The 17,585-nt window shown below is 46.1% G+C and overlaps 1 protein-coding gene across 1 annotated transcript; it reads right to left on the bottom strand.

The window, feature by feature from the left end:
* Positions 1 to 1,451: 1,451 nt before the first annotated feature.
* dcbld2 (discoidin, CUB and LCCL domain containing 2) lies at positions 1,452 to 17,085 on the bottom strand. The gene is made up of 15 exons (XM_061691937.1): positions 16,647 to 17,085; positions 14,687 to 14,911; positions 14,313 to 14,450; positions 12,427 to 12,478; positions 12,269 to 12,341; positions 6,516 to 6,649; positions 6,388 to 6,428; positions 6,103 to 6,318; positions 5,540 to 5,664; positions 5,164 to 5,311; positions 4,356 to 4,499; positions 4,156 to 4,253; positions 4,039 to 4,084; positions 3,821 to 3,955; positions 1,452 to 2,336 (listed from the first exon to the last, which is right to left on the bottom strand). Exons 1-15 carry the CDS (start codon positions 17,083 to 17,085, stop codon positions 1,984 to 1,986), a joined length of 2,367 nt encoding a protein of 788 aa, XP_061547921.1. The 3' UTR covers positions 1,452 to 1,983.
* Between the last annotated feature and the right edge of the window lie 500 nt (positions 17,086 to 17,585).

Raw genomic sequence — 17,585 nt, 5'->3', positions numbered from 1 at the left:
AAAGATTGTCTCATATGAACGTTGAACTTGAAACGCATTTATTGTACTCGGCTTGCTCGTTCTAATACTCTGCGATACCGAAATTATTTATCATTTTATGTATTTAAATAGCCTTAAGGTTTCTTTTTGTGCTGCTTATTGCCTCCCTCGTTAGCCGGAAGCTAGTTTACCAGTGGGGCTAACCTGTAGTGGCTCGCCCCCCGAATCGCACAGTCTTTTCGGGCACTCCCGCTTGGACCAGCTCGGTCCGCTGCCACCCTGCCAGCTCTCCTGGACCCGTGCGTCCACCCGGAGATCGCCGCCTGCCCGACACACTGACCGGGCGGCTAGCTTGTTGCTAATTCCCAAGCGCCGGACTTTTACCCCTTTTTTTCAGAACGCTCCTCTGTCTGCGCCGTGATTGAAGGTCGCTGCCGATATCCCAGTTTGGGGATTATTCATCTGTGCGTTTATGCGCCGCCTCTGCTTCTCACGAGTGTAACTCCGCGGCTTCACTGTGGAGCCACGCTGGTTTGTTGTGAAGGGGAGTGATGAACCGGCGCCAGTGACGTCAATGGCATTGCTGCGTTCAGGCGCCTCGTGGAAAATTAGCAAACTCTCCTTCTCCCGCGCTGATTTGCCGACATATGGTATCGATTGATTTTGCCTGAATCGGTACTCGGTAATACCGACCGAATCGGTCGGTACCAAAAAACTAAAATAAAAATACCGACTTCGGAACCCATCCCTATGTGTCGGATTGTATGCAACGTGTAGACTTTGATGTGAACTTAACGAAACACAGTTCCCTTGTCAGTTCAGGAAATGACCTCATGCCAAGAGCGGTCAACAGAAATAAAACTTTTACAACTTCCCCCCCCCCCCACCTCTATTTGCTGTCAATGTCTGAGCCCCTACATTTGTTTAGGGAGTTTGTCAGAAACAGTACCAAAAATAGTAATAAAATGGAGAAAAACAAATAAAGAATAAGAATAAAGAGGGATCAAAAAAATGCATTTGACAAATAATAAAATGGGGAACGAGAATTAGAAAAAGAGAATATAAAGAAAAAATAGTATAGTAAACGGCCAGAAAAAAAAGAAATTTAAAACCATGTAAATGTAAAAACAACAATTGGAAACAAATAAAAACCATTGTAATTTAAAAAAAAGACTAAAAATAATGAAAAAGCAAAAAGATCGATTTTTTTTTAAAGTATTATAAATATCAAGGAGGAAATTACAAGGGAGGGACCCAAAAGATAATACAAACAAATGGGGATAATATAAATATTTTTTTCCAAAAGGTAATTACAGAAATAATACAATTTAAACATTTTTTTAAATTTTAGGGGGTATAAATAAATAATTAAGTGTGACTACTGGCCATAATAAAAGTGACAGTGTCTTTGATTACCACCACAAGACAATAAACGAATCTGACAATTAGCCAAAAAACAGATGCCACACCTCTTTCTGTCTTTAAAATCTTTGCTTTATTTCTCACATTAAGACTTTAAAAATTCTGCTGAGTTGCAACAAACAAACACAAAAAAGGCAACATTTTGGTCTGCGCAAGCGGCGTGGGGTGGGCAGCGGGTGGGCTTCTCGTCATCAGCAGGATTCAAAAATAAATATCAGTAAAAAAATCACTTGGGAATTCTAAGAGGTTGGCAGCGACGGAATCACACGAGCTGCAGCACAAGTTCAAGTCACGCTTTCAAAGACGACGCGTACCGTGGACAACTACGCTAAGGAGGAATTCATTGTTTTCCACCATCACGTTTTTAACAGAAAAAAAAAAACAATCACAGTTTCACAAAAGCAAGAATCACAGATTTTGAAAAACAGTAGTCGGCGCGCTCATTTCGTGAGCTTTGTACGCCGCGCGAACACAACATTCATTTCTGCGCTTTCAGTGATCCGACTGGAATGGCGCCAACGCGAGCGGATCGTACTCGCCGTGTGTACACGACACAGACGTCTACGGGTGACGGTCCGCCGATCACGCGCCCCCTTCGGCTCTGTTGGCGCCGCACTGAGGCACCTGATAGGCCAGGTCCTGTCCCGTGGCATTTTTGGGCGTGTCGTACGCCGTTTGGCCGCCCTCCGCCCGCGCCAGCAGCAAGGCTCCGGGCGCGGCCCCCGACGGGTGGCGGCCCATGTCCACCACGATGGGCGTGGCGTACTCGGCCCCCGAGGCGGGGAGCGGCTCGGCGTACGCGTGGTAGACGTCTGGGGAGATGGGGGCGTCGTACAAGTCGGGGTCGCTGTACCCCGGGTCGGGACCCTCGTCGGGTTTAAACGTGGATCGGGCGCCCAATGTTGTTACGCCGCTCACCAGGGGCTGCGCATATTCTGTGGAGATACAACACAACAGATGAAGATGGACTGTATTACAAAATCATCATCACTGTCTTATGCACCTACAAATCAGCTTATTCCGGTGCCCCTCTCTTCGCTTTTGCAAGAAAGACAAATGCAGAATACCGCTTCCTGCCGGTGGCTTTTCTTACTGCAAGCTTGTCCACTGCAAAATGTACTGTGTCGCTCCAAAATGTTTCCAAATTTGTCAACAACTTTCCAGTGATCGAGATAGGTGGACCAGCCAGGACACACGTGCGATTCATACTGTTAAAATGATTTTCAAGCTGGTTTTTTTCCCTTATCATTTATTTTATTTTAAAGTACCTGAAAGCAGTACTTGAGTAAAAGTACAAGTACAGTCCCCTCCAAACGTATTAGAATGGCAATGTCAATTCCTTTGTTTTTGTTGTATATTGAAGGCATTTGGGTTGCAGATCAAAAGATGAATATGAGACAAAAGTTGAGAAGTCCAGCTTTAATTTCATGGTATTTACATATAGATGTGTTCAAGAAGCCAGCACGGTGGAGGACTGGTTCGCACTTCTGCCTCACAGTTCAGGGGACCGGGGTTCAAATCCCGGCCCCGCCTGTGTGGAGTTTGCGTGTTCTCCCCGTGCCTGCGTGGCTTTTCTCCGGTTTCCTCCTACATCCCAAAAACATGCGCGGTAGGTTGACTGAAGACTCGAAATTGCCCGTAGGTGTGAAGGTGAGTGCGAATGATTGTTTGGTATTAATACACAGGTATTATGATATAATATTGTTCAGAATAATAGTATAATGTATAATACATAAGAATATCTTAAGACGTGCTGTTTGTAGCGACTTTTAAGCAACCCATAGATGCTTAACAATGACTGATTGATTGGGGTTAGCAAAATGTACACATTTTGTGTGTGCGCGTCTATATTAATTGGTGAACTGATGTAAACTAGGAAAGTAGTACATTTTGGTGTCACAAAGTAGATCGAAGTGACATATTTCGACCGAGGGACGAATATCTTTGCACGGGGACTCAAGGGGTGGAGCTAAATATAGCCTGGGTTGTTCGCGGAGAGTCTCTGCCAAATGTACACAATCACTTCGAGTGCAATTTTTCTTTTTCTTACTCAAATCATCTCTTTATTTTGAAGGCTAATCTCGTAAAATGAGTTTGAAATGATATTTATGTGTTTTGTGATAGAAATGTGCAGTATATTTTCCGTTTAAACTTGAAAAAGGCAATTCTAAAAGTTTTGGGCGGGGATGCGGCAATGACTTTTACTCGTTTTTTCCCCCCGCTACTGGCAGCATGGCTCCATCCGTATTACCGTATCAATGAACCGGCCAGGACATCTCCCTTGTTGCGCTAGCGCCAGTGCTAATGTTGCCGTTTCGACTTGCGTGTCGCAGTCTGTCCGAGCAGCACGGGAATAGCAAAGACCCCGACTGCTGCCAGAAATCTGACGGTCGTGACGGCAAACCGTCACAAACGGTACCTGCGGGTTCAGCGTGCAGTCTCGTAACGGCGCCCCTCGCCGTGAGCCGGCCCACCTCGCTGCTGCTGTAGCGGACCGAGTCTTCCGCCTCCACCATCTTGGACGGCAGCAGCTGCTTCATACTTTTCCACCAGTCTGCAACGAAGACATCACGGCCAAATTAAAACGGGAAGTATTTAAAGATGACAGTGAAAAGAAGAAGAACAACAACAGTGCACCAGTGCGATTCCAGTGAGGAAGATCGTACGTTCCTTCGGAGCTCTTCTTCCTGTAAACGGAGATGCTGAGTCATACAAAGGATGTTGTTTTTTTGTCAAGTCACGATAAGAGGATACTTGCCGACTCCTCCAGTGCCGAGCACAAACCACCAGCAAGATAAACGCCGTCAACACCATGACCAAGACGGGCACCAGGACGGCAGCCAGTGCCACCTCTGGGTCACACAAATAAGAATAGCACAAATTAAAGCCCCCACCCCCCCCAAAAAGGTGATTTACTTGAAATGGGATGAAGTTCATTTTTTTGGGCCGCTCACCTTTGCCAGTGAGAGGCGGCATGGTCGTGTTTCTGATGTCAGGAGGTGAAGTGGTCTTGCCGAGCGTAAGCGGGCGTTTCGTGGCTGCCGGGCGAGGGGTGAAACGGGGAGGCGGGAACATCCTGGGCGTCATACTCTTCCTCGCTGGGGAGAACAGCGCAGCTTCAGCTAATTTCGAACCAGGCGCTATGGTGCAATTCAAAACCTGCATTTTCCACTGCCTGGTGTGTCGGCAATCCAGGAGACCACAGGATTTTTGGGGGAACCATTTTGGCTTCCAAGTTCCTGTCCCAACCGACAAACTGCAGGTTTTGAGCGCCACTATTATGCTACCACAGTTTGTACCCCAAAACTAATTTAGTGTGGAGCAGTTCGAATTGTGTACCATACCAAGCTACATAACATGCTTCAAAATGTTTCTTGACTTCTCTTGTCTTGAATAAGCGAGGCTAAACCTGCACCAAGCATATTCGAGGTTGGTTGCACAAAAAACAAAAAATCTGTGAAGAGGTGAATCCACGGGTGCTAAACTGCGAGTATGCGGGGGTCAACTGGATACCAATTCAAACTATACCAATTGGTGAAAAAGTAGCTCAACAAAAACTTACCAAATTGAATCAAACTGGAACATGGCAACCGAATTGAACCGCTTTTTGAATGTGTTATGCTGCTCATTTTGTTGATTTATTATTATTATTATTTTTTTTTTTGAAATGCAAACACAAAACACACGGCAAGCGTACCGAACTGAATCGAACTGTGCCAAAAAAAAAGTGAGCTGGCATCCAAATAAAACAACCACTCTCACCTGTAGACACTTGGCAACCGAGCAGCTCCACCTTGATAGCGATCCTCTGGTGCCACCAGGTTGGATTTATCCTCAGGTAGCGCGCCTCGATGGGAGGGATGAAATTATTCCGCACCTCGTCCAGGTAGTTGATGTTTCCTTGAAAAGTCTGCAATTCAAAAAAAGAAAAAATGTAGTTTCCCGAATCCCGAAAGATGGCATATCCAATCCATATCCATTCATTATTCATGCCCAGCACTCCACTCAAACCACTCATTTCCTCAGATAAACATCCCCCAGTCAATACCCGTTGCTATGGCGATATCCCCCCCCTCTCGATTTTCTCGACATGGACGCCGGTGACGTCATGGATAATCTGATTATGTGCTTGCGTTACCACGTCTTGGGTGGAGTTGGCCTCCTTGTAGCGGAGCCAGCGCTGGCCGTCGTGGCTGTAGAGGACGCGGTACGCCGCCACGTAGTACGGGAACTCCCGCAGTGTCGAGCCTGTGCTGATGATGCCTTCATGGGCCGACAAAAAAAAATAAAATAACCTGAATCAAAATGATCATTTTTGATTGACGCTGTTAAATACTTATACTATTATTGCCTTCACCTTTTAAACAGGATGCCTTTTTGCGCCATCTTCATCTCTTTTTCAAAATTTTAAAGATTTTTAAAACTCATTCAATGGTACATTTCTATTTTAACGAAAGGTAATCACCCTAATAATCTGCTTTCTCCCAATAGAAGCCAAACACTGCTTGCACTTGTGTAAACAAACAGCCCGTATAGCAAGATATTAAAGTTTAGCATTATGGTTGTATTTTAGAGACAGTGTAGAATTGAAACGAAACACACTAGGAGCCGTTTCAAATATTTTGGACCGTAGCCACCAAATCCAAGACAAGGTTTACGATACCGCGACGAAGTGGTGTTCCGAATATTTTGGTTGAGTACCTGTGATCCGCTTCTGTCTTTTCAGGTCCACCTGCAGCCACTGGTGCTGGTCACTCTGGGACGGCGCCCAGGGCAGGCTCGCCTTTTTTAGCCGAGCCCCCGACGGCGCCCACACGCTGCGCTGGCCCGCCACGTCGTTCCACTCCCACACGGACGAAGCGGAGATCTGAATGTCCGCCACGCCGCCGGACTCTAGTCCCAGCGTTCCGTAGCAGCCTTAAAGCAGTCATTTGAAAAATAAATGTCTTTTGGTGTATCTTTTTACAAGTCACGTATGACACCCACCATTCGTCCTGAAGGTGAAGAGACTGTTTGACAAAGTTCCTCTGAGGGGCGATAAAAAGTCAATTAGACTTCAATGCACGTTTTCTTTCATTTTCTGGACGGCCGTCCGACTCGCTTTTTTTTCTTACCCAGTGGATGTGACGTTGTTGGCCAGTGTGCCCTCGTAGCGCGGGATACCTTTGCTGCTCACCACGTGGATGCTGCCCCCCACGGCGTTGGACACCACGCCAGCGTGGACGGCGGCCAAGCACAGGGGAGACGACTGCACAGGTGTCCCCACCCCCCCCACGAAAAAAAAATAATAATCTATGAAGAATGTTATCATTCACACATCAGGCTTGATAAAACCAAAACCATCAGTTGTAAGACACTTACACTTGATCTGCAAACTGTTTAGGTGCTGCTGTTTTGTTTAGCAATAGAATTCAAACGAGCTCAGCAGTTAACGCTGTAATGCGTGCGTGTGGACAAAAGCATCTCCGAACTGAGGTACTTACATTTATGACCCTTTTTTTACCGATGGGAAAAGGAGAAGCATTTATTTGCCTGAAATGGATGACACAACCAGCGACTTGTCGGGCAAGCGCTTCGATCAGAGCAGTGCTTCTCAAACTTTGGACACCAAGTACCGCCTGAAAGATTATCTCGCTCCCAAAGTACCAACATAATGGCAACATTCAACTACAGTCAAATGCAGAGTTTTAGTTCTAAAAAGCGCATTTGCCGTACATACGACTGAACTGTACTTGAAAAAAATGTACCGTACTTGAGAAGTAAAAAAAAAAAAAAAAAAAAAAACAATTTTTTTTTTTTTAAATTAAAAAAAAAAGTACTGTGCTGTATTTAAAAAAAAAAAAAAAAAAAAAAAGTAAATCAAAAAAGGTTAAAATAAGATTCTGCACAACTACAAGCTTCATTCTAATATGTTTGATTTTAATCTTTTGTTCTAAATGTTGTCAATTTTAATTACATATATATTTTGGTTGTTGCATTGAATTTGGTGATTCTTTTGCGTACTAGACAGGGCCCGTGTACCACTACAGGTACTAATACCATACTTTCAGAATCACTATTTGAGGAATTTAATATTATAAAAATACATTTGTAAGGAAAATGGCTTCCCCCTGACTGCTAATAGAGGCCTCATACTCTCTGTCATTAGAGAAACAACAACAAAGAAATGCCCAGTAAGCACAACCTGATCTAATAAAATACAGTCAACTTTGGTTGATTTGTTACATTTCCACTGCGCCGAGCAATTTGGATCAAATTCAGATTAAATTTAGTTTCCCAATACTGCTTCTGAACCTGCATTCAAATCTGATTAGAATGAAAGATTTACAGGGTTTGGCCATTTGGAAAGAAAACAGATTTTTTTTTTTTTTTAATATATGTTGTTTTCTCTTTATTAATTCTATTCATGATTAACAGAAACAAATATAAAATAATAATAAATTTAAGCACAATAAAAAACTAAAATTACACAAAATAATAAAATTAAATGAACATATATAATACACTATATGATCAAATGAACAAATGTAAAATAAATCTAATTTACCAAAAGAATATTACTTAATAATTACATGTAATAAATAAAATGACAACAAACTGAAACAAAATGAAAATAAAATAGTTCAATCGATTCATCAGGCCGTGGCATTAAAAACCGAGCACTCCCTTTGTAAGGCAGAATTCGTCAAGCGTGCCACGCGTAGGCCACGTTGCATTCCCAGCGCAGCAGACGTCCGGGACGCCCATGAGTCGCCGTGACGTCACCGCAACGTCCTGAATCACCCCGCCGGCTGCATTCCGATCAGATGTGCTGCCCTAAACACAAACGACAGCCTTCCCGGGAACAGCTGGGATCGCACCGGTGGAATTCGGCGCTAAGGAGCTGTGCGGCGACCCCGCGGAGTGACGAGCGTGTTTGCGCACATGTATTTATTCACATGCACACCTCAGGCAATCAACACTCGCCCCGAGACGGATTCAAATTTCCCATCAACACACACACAAGTTCCGAGCAAACCACTTGGACCATGTGTCCGGCAAGCGCTGGTTTGCGTCAGCCGGCTGGCCCTCGCCGCGTTAGCTACGGAAACAATGCGACATCGTGGCAACGCCACACGATCGCGGGGTCCCGGTTCAAAATGCTGCAAGTCAAAGAATCCTTCCAACGACCAACCGGATCACGCGATTCATTAAAAAATACAATCAAATTAGCATAGTAAAAACCTGGATTTGATTTTCACGGGTGGAGGCAGCACTTCATCACCAAGATGGCGGATTACACTGTCATTTTGTGGCGCCGCATCTGCGTGTGGCGCATGCAGCAGACACTCGATCACACCGACGATGTCAACGAGCTCGCACAACAATTGCCTAGGTGCCGCTCATCAGAAGCAAACACTGATCATGATCTTAACCCAGTCGAGCTGCAAAGTCGTGGATGGAGAAATTCTTATGATGCTATTAATGTAAATGAGACATTGTGACATCACAATACAGCAAAATTCAGAAAGACATTTTGGAAATGGGCAGTGGTTCAATTCCGTTTTTTTTTTTTTTTTTAGTGTCAGGCCTCCACAGTCATCACAACAACATGATGGTGTTGGGATGCGCGCACACTCGCACACACTATATGACACGCAGACAGCGAGGTGTTGTTCAGCACGTCAGCTGCACTGAGTCACCCTCCGAGAACACGCTGCAGCTGCACCGGATTAGGAGCTCTTTTCTTCAGGGCCAAACTATTATCTCGCCTCCCTTTCACCCCTCTGACCCCAACCCTCCTCTGTTCCCGAGGGGCACCCCGCTCCCTCAGAACCCCCCACCGCCGCCGACCCCTCCCTCCCTGCCTCCGCCCGGCGACTACCCTCCTTCCTCACGCAGAGTCATCGAGTCGTGATGACGTCATCCCACCTCCGCAGAGTTCCACACCAAAAAGAAGAGGCCGCCTTACGCCACAAAAAAGACAAGGGCTCCTGAAATGGACCACAAGGTCAAATTACGATGGAGGTCGGTGGAGGGCAGACCCGGGCCTATAGGTCAAACGACAGTGCAACAAAATCAAAAGGAAACTAGCACTTTATAAGCGGGATGGCCAGAACCGAGGCTATCGGGCCGATATCGGCCTTATGTCAAGATACCGAGGTGCTCGTGAAGGCTGCCGCCGATACCAGCCACTGATAGTGAAGGCAAAAAAACGAATTGTTTTAATGTGGCAGAGTAAGTCCTCCTCGCCAGTAGTTGGCGCTACACTATGGCGGTTTGACACAATGGTGAATCAGCATGCGCGTCAGAAAGAAAGCAAAGTCTTTTCCACTATTATCAGGCATTGTGTTCATTAAAATGTTATGGATCCCCCCTTAAATGTTTCCCTTTTTTCATATTGCAGCCATTTGCTAAAATCATTTAAGTTCATTTTTTTCCACATTAATGTAGGCACAGCACCCCATATTGACGGAAATAAACAGAATTGTTGAATTTTTTGCAGATTTATTAAAAAAGAAAATTTGAAATATCACACAGCCATAAGTATTCAGACCCTTTGCTCAGTATTTAGTAGAAGCCCCCTTTTGAGCTAATACAGCCATGAGTCCTTTGGGCCATGATGCAACAAGTTTTTCACACCTGGATTTGGGGATCCTCTGCCATTCCTCCTTGCAGATCCTCTCCAGTTCTCTCAGGTTGGATGGTGAACGTTGGTGGGCAGCCATTTGCAGGTCTTTCCAGAGCTGCTCAATTGGGCTTTAGTCAGGGATCTGGCTGGGCCATTCAAGAACAGTCACGGAGTTGTTCTGAAGCCACTCCTTCGGTGTTTTAGCTGTGTGCTTAGGGTCATTGTCTTGTTGGAAGGTGAACCTTCAGCCCAGTCTGAGGTTCTGGGCAGTCTGGAGAAGGTTTTCGTCCAGAATATCCCCGTACTTGGCCGCATTCATCTTTTCTTCGATCGCAACCGGTCTCCCTGTGCCTGCAGCTGAAAAACACCCCCACAGCATGATGCTGCCACCACCATGCTTCACTGTTGGGACTGTATTGGACAGGTGATGAGCAGTGCCTGGTTTTCTCCACACATGCCGCTGAGAAGGGTTCTGATCTTCCCAAACGTCTTCCATTTCAGGATTATGGAGGCCACTGTGCTCTTAGGAACCTTAAGTGCCTCAGAAATGTTTTTGTAACCTTGGCCAGTTCTGCGCCTTGCCACAATTCTGTCTCTGAGCTCTTCAGGCACTTCCTTTGACCTCAAGGTTCTCATATGCTCTGACATGCACTGTGAACTGTACGGTCTTATATACAAGGGGGTGTGGCTTTCCTAGTCAAGTCCAATCAGTATCATCAAACACAGCTGGACTCCAATGAAGGTGCAAATGGACAGCACCCGAGTTCAATAGGAGTGTCACAGCAAAGGCTCTGAATACTTAAGACTGTGTGATGGTTCAGTTTTTCTTTTTTTAATAAATCAGCAAAAAATTTCAACAATTACATTTTTTCTGTCAATGTTGGGTGCTGTGTTTACATTAATGAGGGAAAAAAGGAACTTAAATGATTTTAACGAATGGCCCCAATACAATGTAGCCCTCACTGGCAACTGGCAGCACTCACAAAACCGTTGAACCCTCAGTTCACTGGGGGAAAAAAAAAACCAAACCGATTGCCGTAGGAACGCGCCCTCAAAACGCTTCAGTTGGCACAGCGACTGGATCCCGTAACCTCGAAGCGGCAGCCCGGTGGCGTTCGGCAGGCAGGACCCGTGGCGTTTAAAGAGTAAATCCGTTCGCGTTGAAAGACCGGGTCCAGACCCCCCCCCCCCCCAAAACAAAACTCTCTTCTCTCGCCGCATCTCCCGCTCTCCTCTCCCCACGACCCACCTCCTTCCTCGAATCCCATTGGACGCAGCACCCATTCAATCAATCATTAGAAAACAAAAAAACCCTGAAATGTTCACAGACCCCTCGGAACGCAGGACACCCCAGTATCCATCCACACAAAGAACCAAATAAACTTTTAACTAGTTTTCACAACAGCAATTCAAACAAATACAGTTCAACACATTTTAGTCAGTACACTACAATAACAAAGAGTGAAAAATTTAAGGGGGTCTGAAAACTTTCCGAACCCACTGTATATGTGGTTGTTTTGAATACACAGATTTTGGAAGAATTGTTTACTATCTGGAAAAAAAAAATTATTACTTGCTGTTAGTTATATAGTTTAAGAAAAGAAAGATTTTGATATAACAATTTCTAACAGGTAATTTAATATTTGTGAGTCATTTTGCATTGTCTTGCTTCCCACGCCAAATTGTGACGGTTAGCAGCCTAACGTGATTTTGCAGAGGCGACGGACACGCAACAACCTGTCCTGAAACAGCCAGGTGTCAGCTGCCGTTCGAAAGCGCCGACTGCGCGAAACCGCATCAGCCGCGGCTTATTGCGTTAGCTTTCCGGCTAACTAGATAGTGAGCCGAATTGGAATTGGTCAGCACCATCCAAACAGACAGAAAGCTAATTAGCGTGGGAGCGACGGCCACTTTGAAATAACAAAAAGAGGCCACTTTCGAGCATTTCAAGACGCGCTCAATATCGTATCAATTCGGGCCGAGTAGTAGCAAGTATGCACTGAGCAAATATTGGCTATTGACAATAGCTGTGAGCTTTACATTAAACACGGGCCTACCGGAGACAAATTCCTCGTGTGTTTTCGACATACCTGGCAAACAGATGATGATTCTGTTTCTGATTCTGATATGCGGTAGCTCGATCGGATCAGAATCATCTTTACTGGCCAAATACGTTAAAAGCACACAAGGAATTGGTCTCTGGTAGTTGGAGCTACTCCCGTACTCCAGCAAACAAGTCATTGTAATTTCATTCACCTCTCTGTACCCATTCGGTATCGTTCCGGAAACCTCCTCTGTAGATGTCAAACATCCGGCTGGACAGTATTTGCTTGGGAAGAGAGAGAAAACTGAAAATGAACATCGGACACAAACAAACAGAGGTAGTAGCCGTTATGCAAACGTTGAGGATTTACCTAAACTCCGCCTCGGGGAAATCGCTTCCTTTGTGCAGGCAGGTGATGAGATCTAAAGTAAACAATGGCAGAACAGGTTCGTGCAACCCATCAACAACAAAAGCATTATGTCGTCTTACAAGCAATTAGTGGCTTGAAGGCAATTGCGCTTTGGCGAGTGTAGAACAAATGTGCCCTCCCAGGAAATATTTGATGTAGTTAGCCGCAGAGCCTTTGAATTATTTTTATTTTTGCTAAGGGTTAACTACCTGGGATTTCCCTTCTAAATGTCAGAGCTGGTGGACTACCTACGATGGCTGACAACTGTGTGTGCGTTACTCGACAACGGACGCTACAGTTGCTTGAACCCAAACTATATCCACATCCACAAGTCAACGCGGCTTCCCGTGAATTTTCCGGAAATCTCGTGGCGTGGTCAAATTTATCTGCTAATCCAGCCGCTGAGTCGAAGTGACTAACACGACTCCCCCGACGTCGACCGCGAAAGGTCGCTATGGTGACTGTTCGTGTTTGCCCGCCACGTGGTTTACCCAAGCGGGCGAGAGACGTTTGAGACGATATGCACAACAACAACGCACTAAAAACAAAAACAAAAAAAACAACCACAAAAAAAAAAAAAATGCTACTTGTAAGAGATAAACACCGTGACTCGATTTAATGGACGTCACCGCTTCCTCTTTCTGTGGCGTAAAAGCAAAGTCACAACCACAACGGCCCAGTAGACAATGGAACATAAGGCAACTCTGATTTCACGGAGACAATTTGTTTCCACATTTTCTGAATGAAAGACAAACAAAAAGTCGGGAGTGGCTGTTAGCAGTCATTACTTCAGCATCCAACTACTGTGCCATATCATGCTAACAATTTTATTGTCAAGACGCAGAAAAGATTTAAGGTTGTAAACGCTCTAGCTATGAAATGTGGTTGAAAGTGTGGGCTGTAGCTAGCATCCAACTCTTATCTATAATCTGTACAATAGCGAAGATTTTAAGTTTTATAAAAGCCTGCATGCAAATGTCTTTTTTTAGGCAGATTTTTTGCATTCAACGGTTGTGTCACTTCTATAAAGACATGCTAACAATTTGTCTTTGATACAAAAGATGGCAACGCTTTAAGGTTTAAAAAGGCGACCAACATCAGATTATTTTTTTGGCCGGACAAAAAACGTGAACCGAAAGCGCAAGCTGTGGCTCTTAACAGCTGGCATTTTAGCACCCAAATGTTGTTGAACAACTTTTTCGACATGTCAAATTTACAATTGTGTCATCACGATGAAAGATCAAATATTTGCCCCAAATGTTTTTCTTTTCTTATGAAACACATTTGGGGAAAGAGTCGGCTGGGGATGCTAACAGCAAGCTTTTGACCCTCCAAGTATTGAGTGAGGATGATTTAGACGTTAACCATCGTGTCACCACTAGAGTGAAAACATTTCAGTGTTTGTGGAATGGCTTTTTTTTGTTTTCTTTCCCAATGCTAACAATGTTGTCACTAAGAGAGCTAGCAAAGATGTAAGGTTTCAAAAGGACTAGCTACAAATGTCTTTTGAAAAACAAAAACAAAAAACGTGGTTGGAAAGTGTGGACCAGTTAGTATTTTAGAATCCATCTGTTGTCTAAACTATTTATACATGCTGGAAAGTGTTAGCGGCATGCATTCTAGCATCCACCATCATCAGCAACAGTTTTTAGACAGACAAATAACATTTTCATGACTACAACGGATAGAAGAGATTTAAGACTGATGCACCATGTAAAACAAAATATTTCTTAAGTTTTGGGGGGGGGGGGAAATAGGATGGAAGAGAGCAAGATAGCAAACTGCAGCGTCAAAGCGTTCTGGCAGATGGCTAATAATTGTACACGTTGCACTTGATTCGGGGTTACCTGTGTGTTCTGCGGTGGAGTAGGACAGGTAGAATCCACGTCCAGTGCGATGGCTCCCGCTCATGAACTGAACAGTCACCCGGTTGCCGGTGGACTCGATGAGCTCGTTCGCCTCCACATTCAAGCCGCAGTACTTCGCTGTAGCACGACAAACGTAACGTTAGTGAGAACCTGTAAGCGTGAAGGGATCAAATTCCGATTAATCGGCGAGCGGAATTTTATTCTGCCAAATATCGGAATCGGCCTCAAAAAAATCCATATCGGTCGGGCCCTAGTGTGAACGTAGCCTACGATTAGGCTTGAGCTTTTTCTTTGGCTTTTTTCGCAACACTCATCACATGCGTTGACGCTAACGGGCTCGGCGTCCCGCTCACCGATTTCGCTCCTGTCGAGTCCGACGCCGTTGTACAGGCGGAGGTAGTTGACCTGGCAGTCGCCGTCGTCGATGTCCAGCTCGGCGAAACAGAAGTGGACCCGGTTGCCGGGGGGCACGCCGATCTCCCACTCGCACACCGTGTTGTTGGGGTACGGCCCCGGATAGCCCGGGGACGACAGCGTCCCGCTGCTGGGGCCCAGCACTGTGGGGCCGCAGCCGTCACCTGCGCAGGAAAGACGACGCAACCGACCGCGGACATTTGTCTGGTTGTTATGGCAACAAGCATCAAACGATTGACTCTAAATCTGGGCCGCCTGTTGCGGACAGTCTGCTTTCAGTCTTGGGCATTTTTTGGGTACCGCTTCCTATAGCCGATCAAACCGCCGGTGAGCCTCCTGTCACACGTGAAATCTGGCGAGACTTTGACGAATCTTGTCAGACTTCAGTTCGTCAATTTGTGCACGTTTTGCTCCTTTCTTGGCTTTTTGGCAACATTTATTTCAAAAGCGAGACATAAGCGAATCTCACGGAACGAAAGCGGAAGAGCTCAGTTCAGTGAGCATCGAAGGATTCGCTCGTACTTTGAACTTTTTATTTGGCTTTTTTTTTTTTTTTTTTGCATCACTTGCCAAATGATGGACCGGCGTCGCACGTGACGACTCACAAAACGTCCGCGCCTCGCGTGGGACTTCTGGAGCTCAGGGCACCTTTTATACGCTACACTTTGGTTAACTTCTTTTTCCACTTGACAATTCAAAATAACTCCCATTCACCTGAGTCATGAACGTTACACATGTTTTTTTTTTTTTGGGGGGGGGTCTTATCTTTTCCAATTAACAGCGGCAAACTAATTTTGACACCGCTGCGAACGATACTTTGACCCAGAAACGATTTGATTTAGAAGTCAAAGTGTTGTTTTGGAGCGCAGACGATCCACTGTTAATCCCTTTTGCAGCTGCGAAACCCTCGCTAACTGAAAGCGATACATCCAAAAGTGCAACATAAGTCAACTTGTGACCTTACAGATGTATTTTTTTTTTTAAAGGGGGGGGGGGGGCCTGAAGTGTGTTTATGTGTGTTACGCAAGAGCTTCCCGGTGGACATTATCCAGCTGAACAGGACAAAAACAAAAGGCTCTTCCCCTGCTCTGAGTCACCGCAATGTTGAGCAGCAAGCAGCTCATGTTCCCTTCCTAAAAACTCACCACAACACATCACTTTGACATCAACTGTCCTGCCTTGAGCGCAAGCCCATTAAATATCAAATGAGAAGGACTTGCGTGATGTTGGAGACGTAATTACAAGTAGTTGAGGGTTTTTTTTTTAATGACAAAATTGTCCACGTGTTGCCAGTCATGCCCCCCACTGTTTACCCTAACCCCCCCCCCCCCCCCCAACTTCACCCACCTGAGTTTGCATGTTAAAACTTCTCTTCACTTCGCTCAAATGCACTCGACGGAGCCCGAATGTTTCAAATACATCATCGGATTGTAGAAACATGCGGAACTGGCGTGATTGGAGCGAGGGGAAAGGCCACGGCATGCCCGACATGTGCTGCCGTCTCGTATTGGCGAAACCGCAGCCATGCTCCTTTGAGACTTGAGGGATTTTAAAAGATCCTTCCTCCATTTGACCTTGTAACACGAGCAAAGATTGCGCCCGCGCGCCTCAAACTCTCGATTTAACGCTTGGCTTTAAATCGGCGGTGGTGCGATTCCTCAAGCGGTCCGCAGGCCGAAAGGAAGGCACATAAACAAAACCGGTTCCGCTGGTTTTTAGCCCGACGAATGCATGGCGGCGGGCGGCGGCAAGCGGTGAAAAAGCAAACGGAATTCCGTGCTGGAAAATGGCCATGTTAAGATCCGACGCAACTTTTCATCGTGATAGTAAGAGCACATTGTGTGCGCGTGCGCGTGCGCCCAACGTTGACACCGCTGACGGCGTGCTTTGGGCACCCACCTTTCTGCGCCCTGCAGCCTTCCGCGGTGAGGATGATGACGAGGATCGACAGGACGAGAACCTCGGCCCCTGTCGGCCCCCTGCCCACCATTACCGCTCCTTCCGTACTGGCAGCCTGCAGTCCAAATGCATACTGCTCGCCCAAAGTGCACCGCGCGGGCCGACGTTCGGGTCCGGGCGAGCGGATCCGAGCGCGGCTCGTCCACGCCGCCGCCCCCGTGGATGTTATTCGGCGATCCGGTGCTTCGCGACGCTCGCTCCGGAGGTAAGTTAGCACACACACACACACACACACACACACACACACACGCACACACACACCGCGGCCGACGAAGGGGCGACTTCCTCCGTCGAAGCTCCTCCCCCCCCTCCCGCACACGCTGAGCAGCGCAAATTTGCACGTTTCGCACCCCCGCAAGTCCAAAGGGCAAATCCACATTCAACCCTTTTTTGCCCCCCCGCCACCATTCCAAATAGGAATCAAATAGCTCTCAAATTCATTGATCAACATACAGAATTACAGCATACTCAACATCCACATGTCACACTCTGCTTGAAATCACTGAGGCTCGGGGGGAGGGGCGGCCGCGGCTATTGTTACCATGACGACCGGAGGCGGAGTTAGGCCGTTTCGACCGAGCGAGGGCTCCTCGGTGTTGCCAACGTTTAGCAACTTGCACCTCCCCTCTAGCAACACTTTTTCGGGATGTCCCCAGCCGATATTTGACATTGGTCCGATTTCGGCAAAAATAAAAAAATAAAAGCATCGGATTGTATTTGGACTGGAGGCGGCCGCTACTCACGTTCGCCATTCATCGTTGTTATCGAGTGGCGCGCATCCAAAGTCGCAATGGAATTGCAGACGATTTAAATCAGACTATTACAAGAAACTGCATTCATTGTGCAAGCTGTTAAAAAAAAAAAAAGTCTGAATTTCCC

Source organism: Phycodurus eques, chromosome 12 (assembly GCF_024500275.1).
Source record: "Phycodurus eques isolate BA_2022a chromosome 12, UOR_Pequ_1.1, whole genome shotgun sequence".
Lineage (NCBI taxonomy): Eukaryota > Metazoa > Chordata > Actinopteri > Syngnathiformes > Syngnathidae > Phycodurus > Phycodurus eques.
Note: the sequence above shows the minus strand (reverse complement) of the source record. Positions and strands in the feature narration are given on the sequence as shown.

Coding starts and splice junctions, on each gene's coding strand:
- dcbld2 (XM_061691937.1), bottom strand. CDS start 17,085: ATGTGGATTTGCCCTTTGGACTTGCGGGGGTGCGAAACGTGCAAATTT. Junction 14,912..16,646: donor AGGCTGCAGGGCGCAGAAAG/GTGGGTGCCCAA, acceptor TTTCCTGCGCAG/GTGACGGCTGCGGCCCCACA. Junction 3,956..4,038: donor TCCTCACTGGAATCGCACTG/GTGCACTGTTGT, acceptor TCTTCGTTGCAG/ACTGGTGGAAAAGTATGAAG.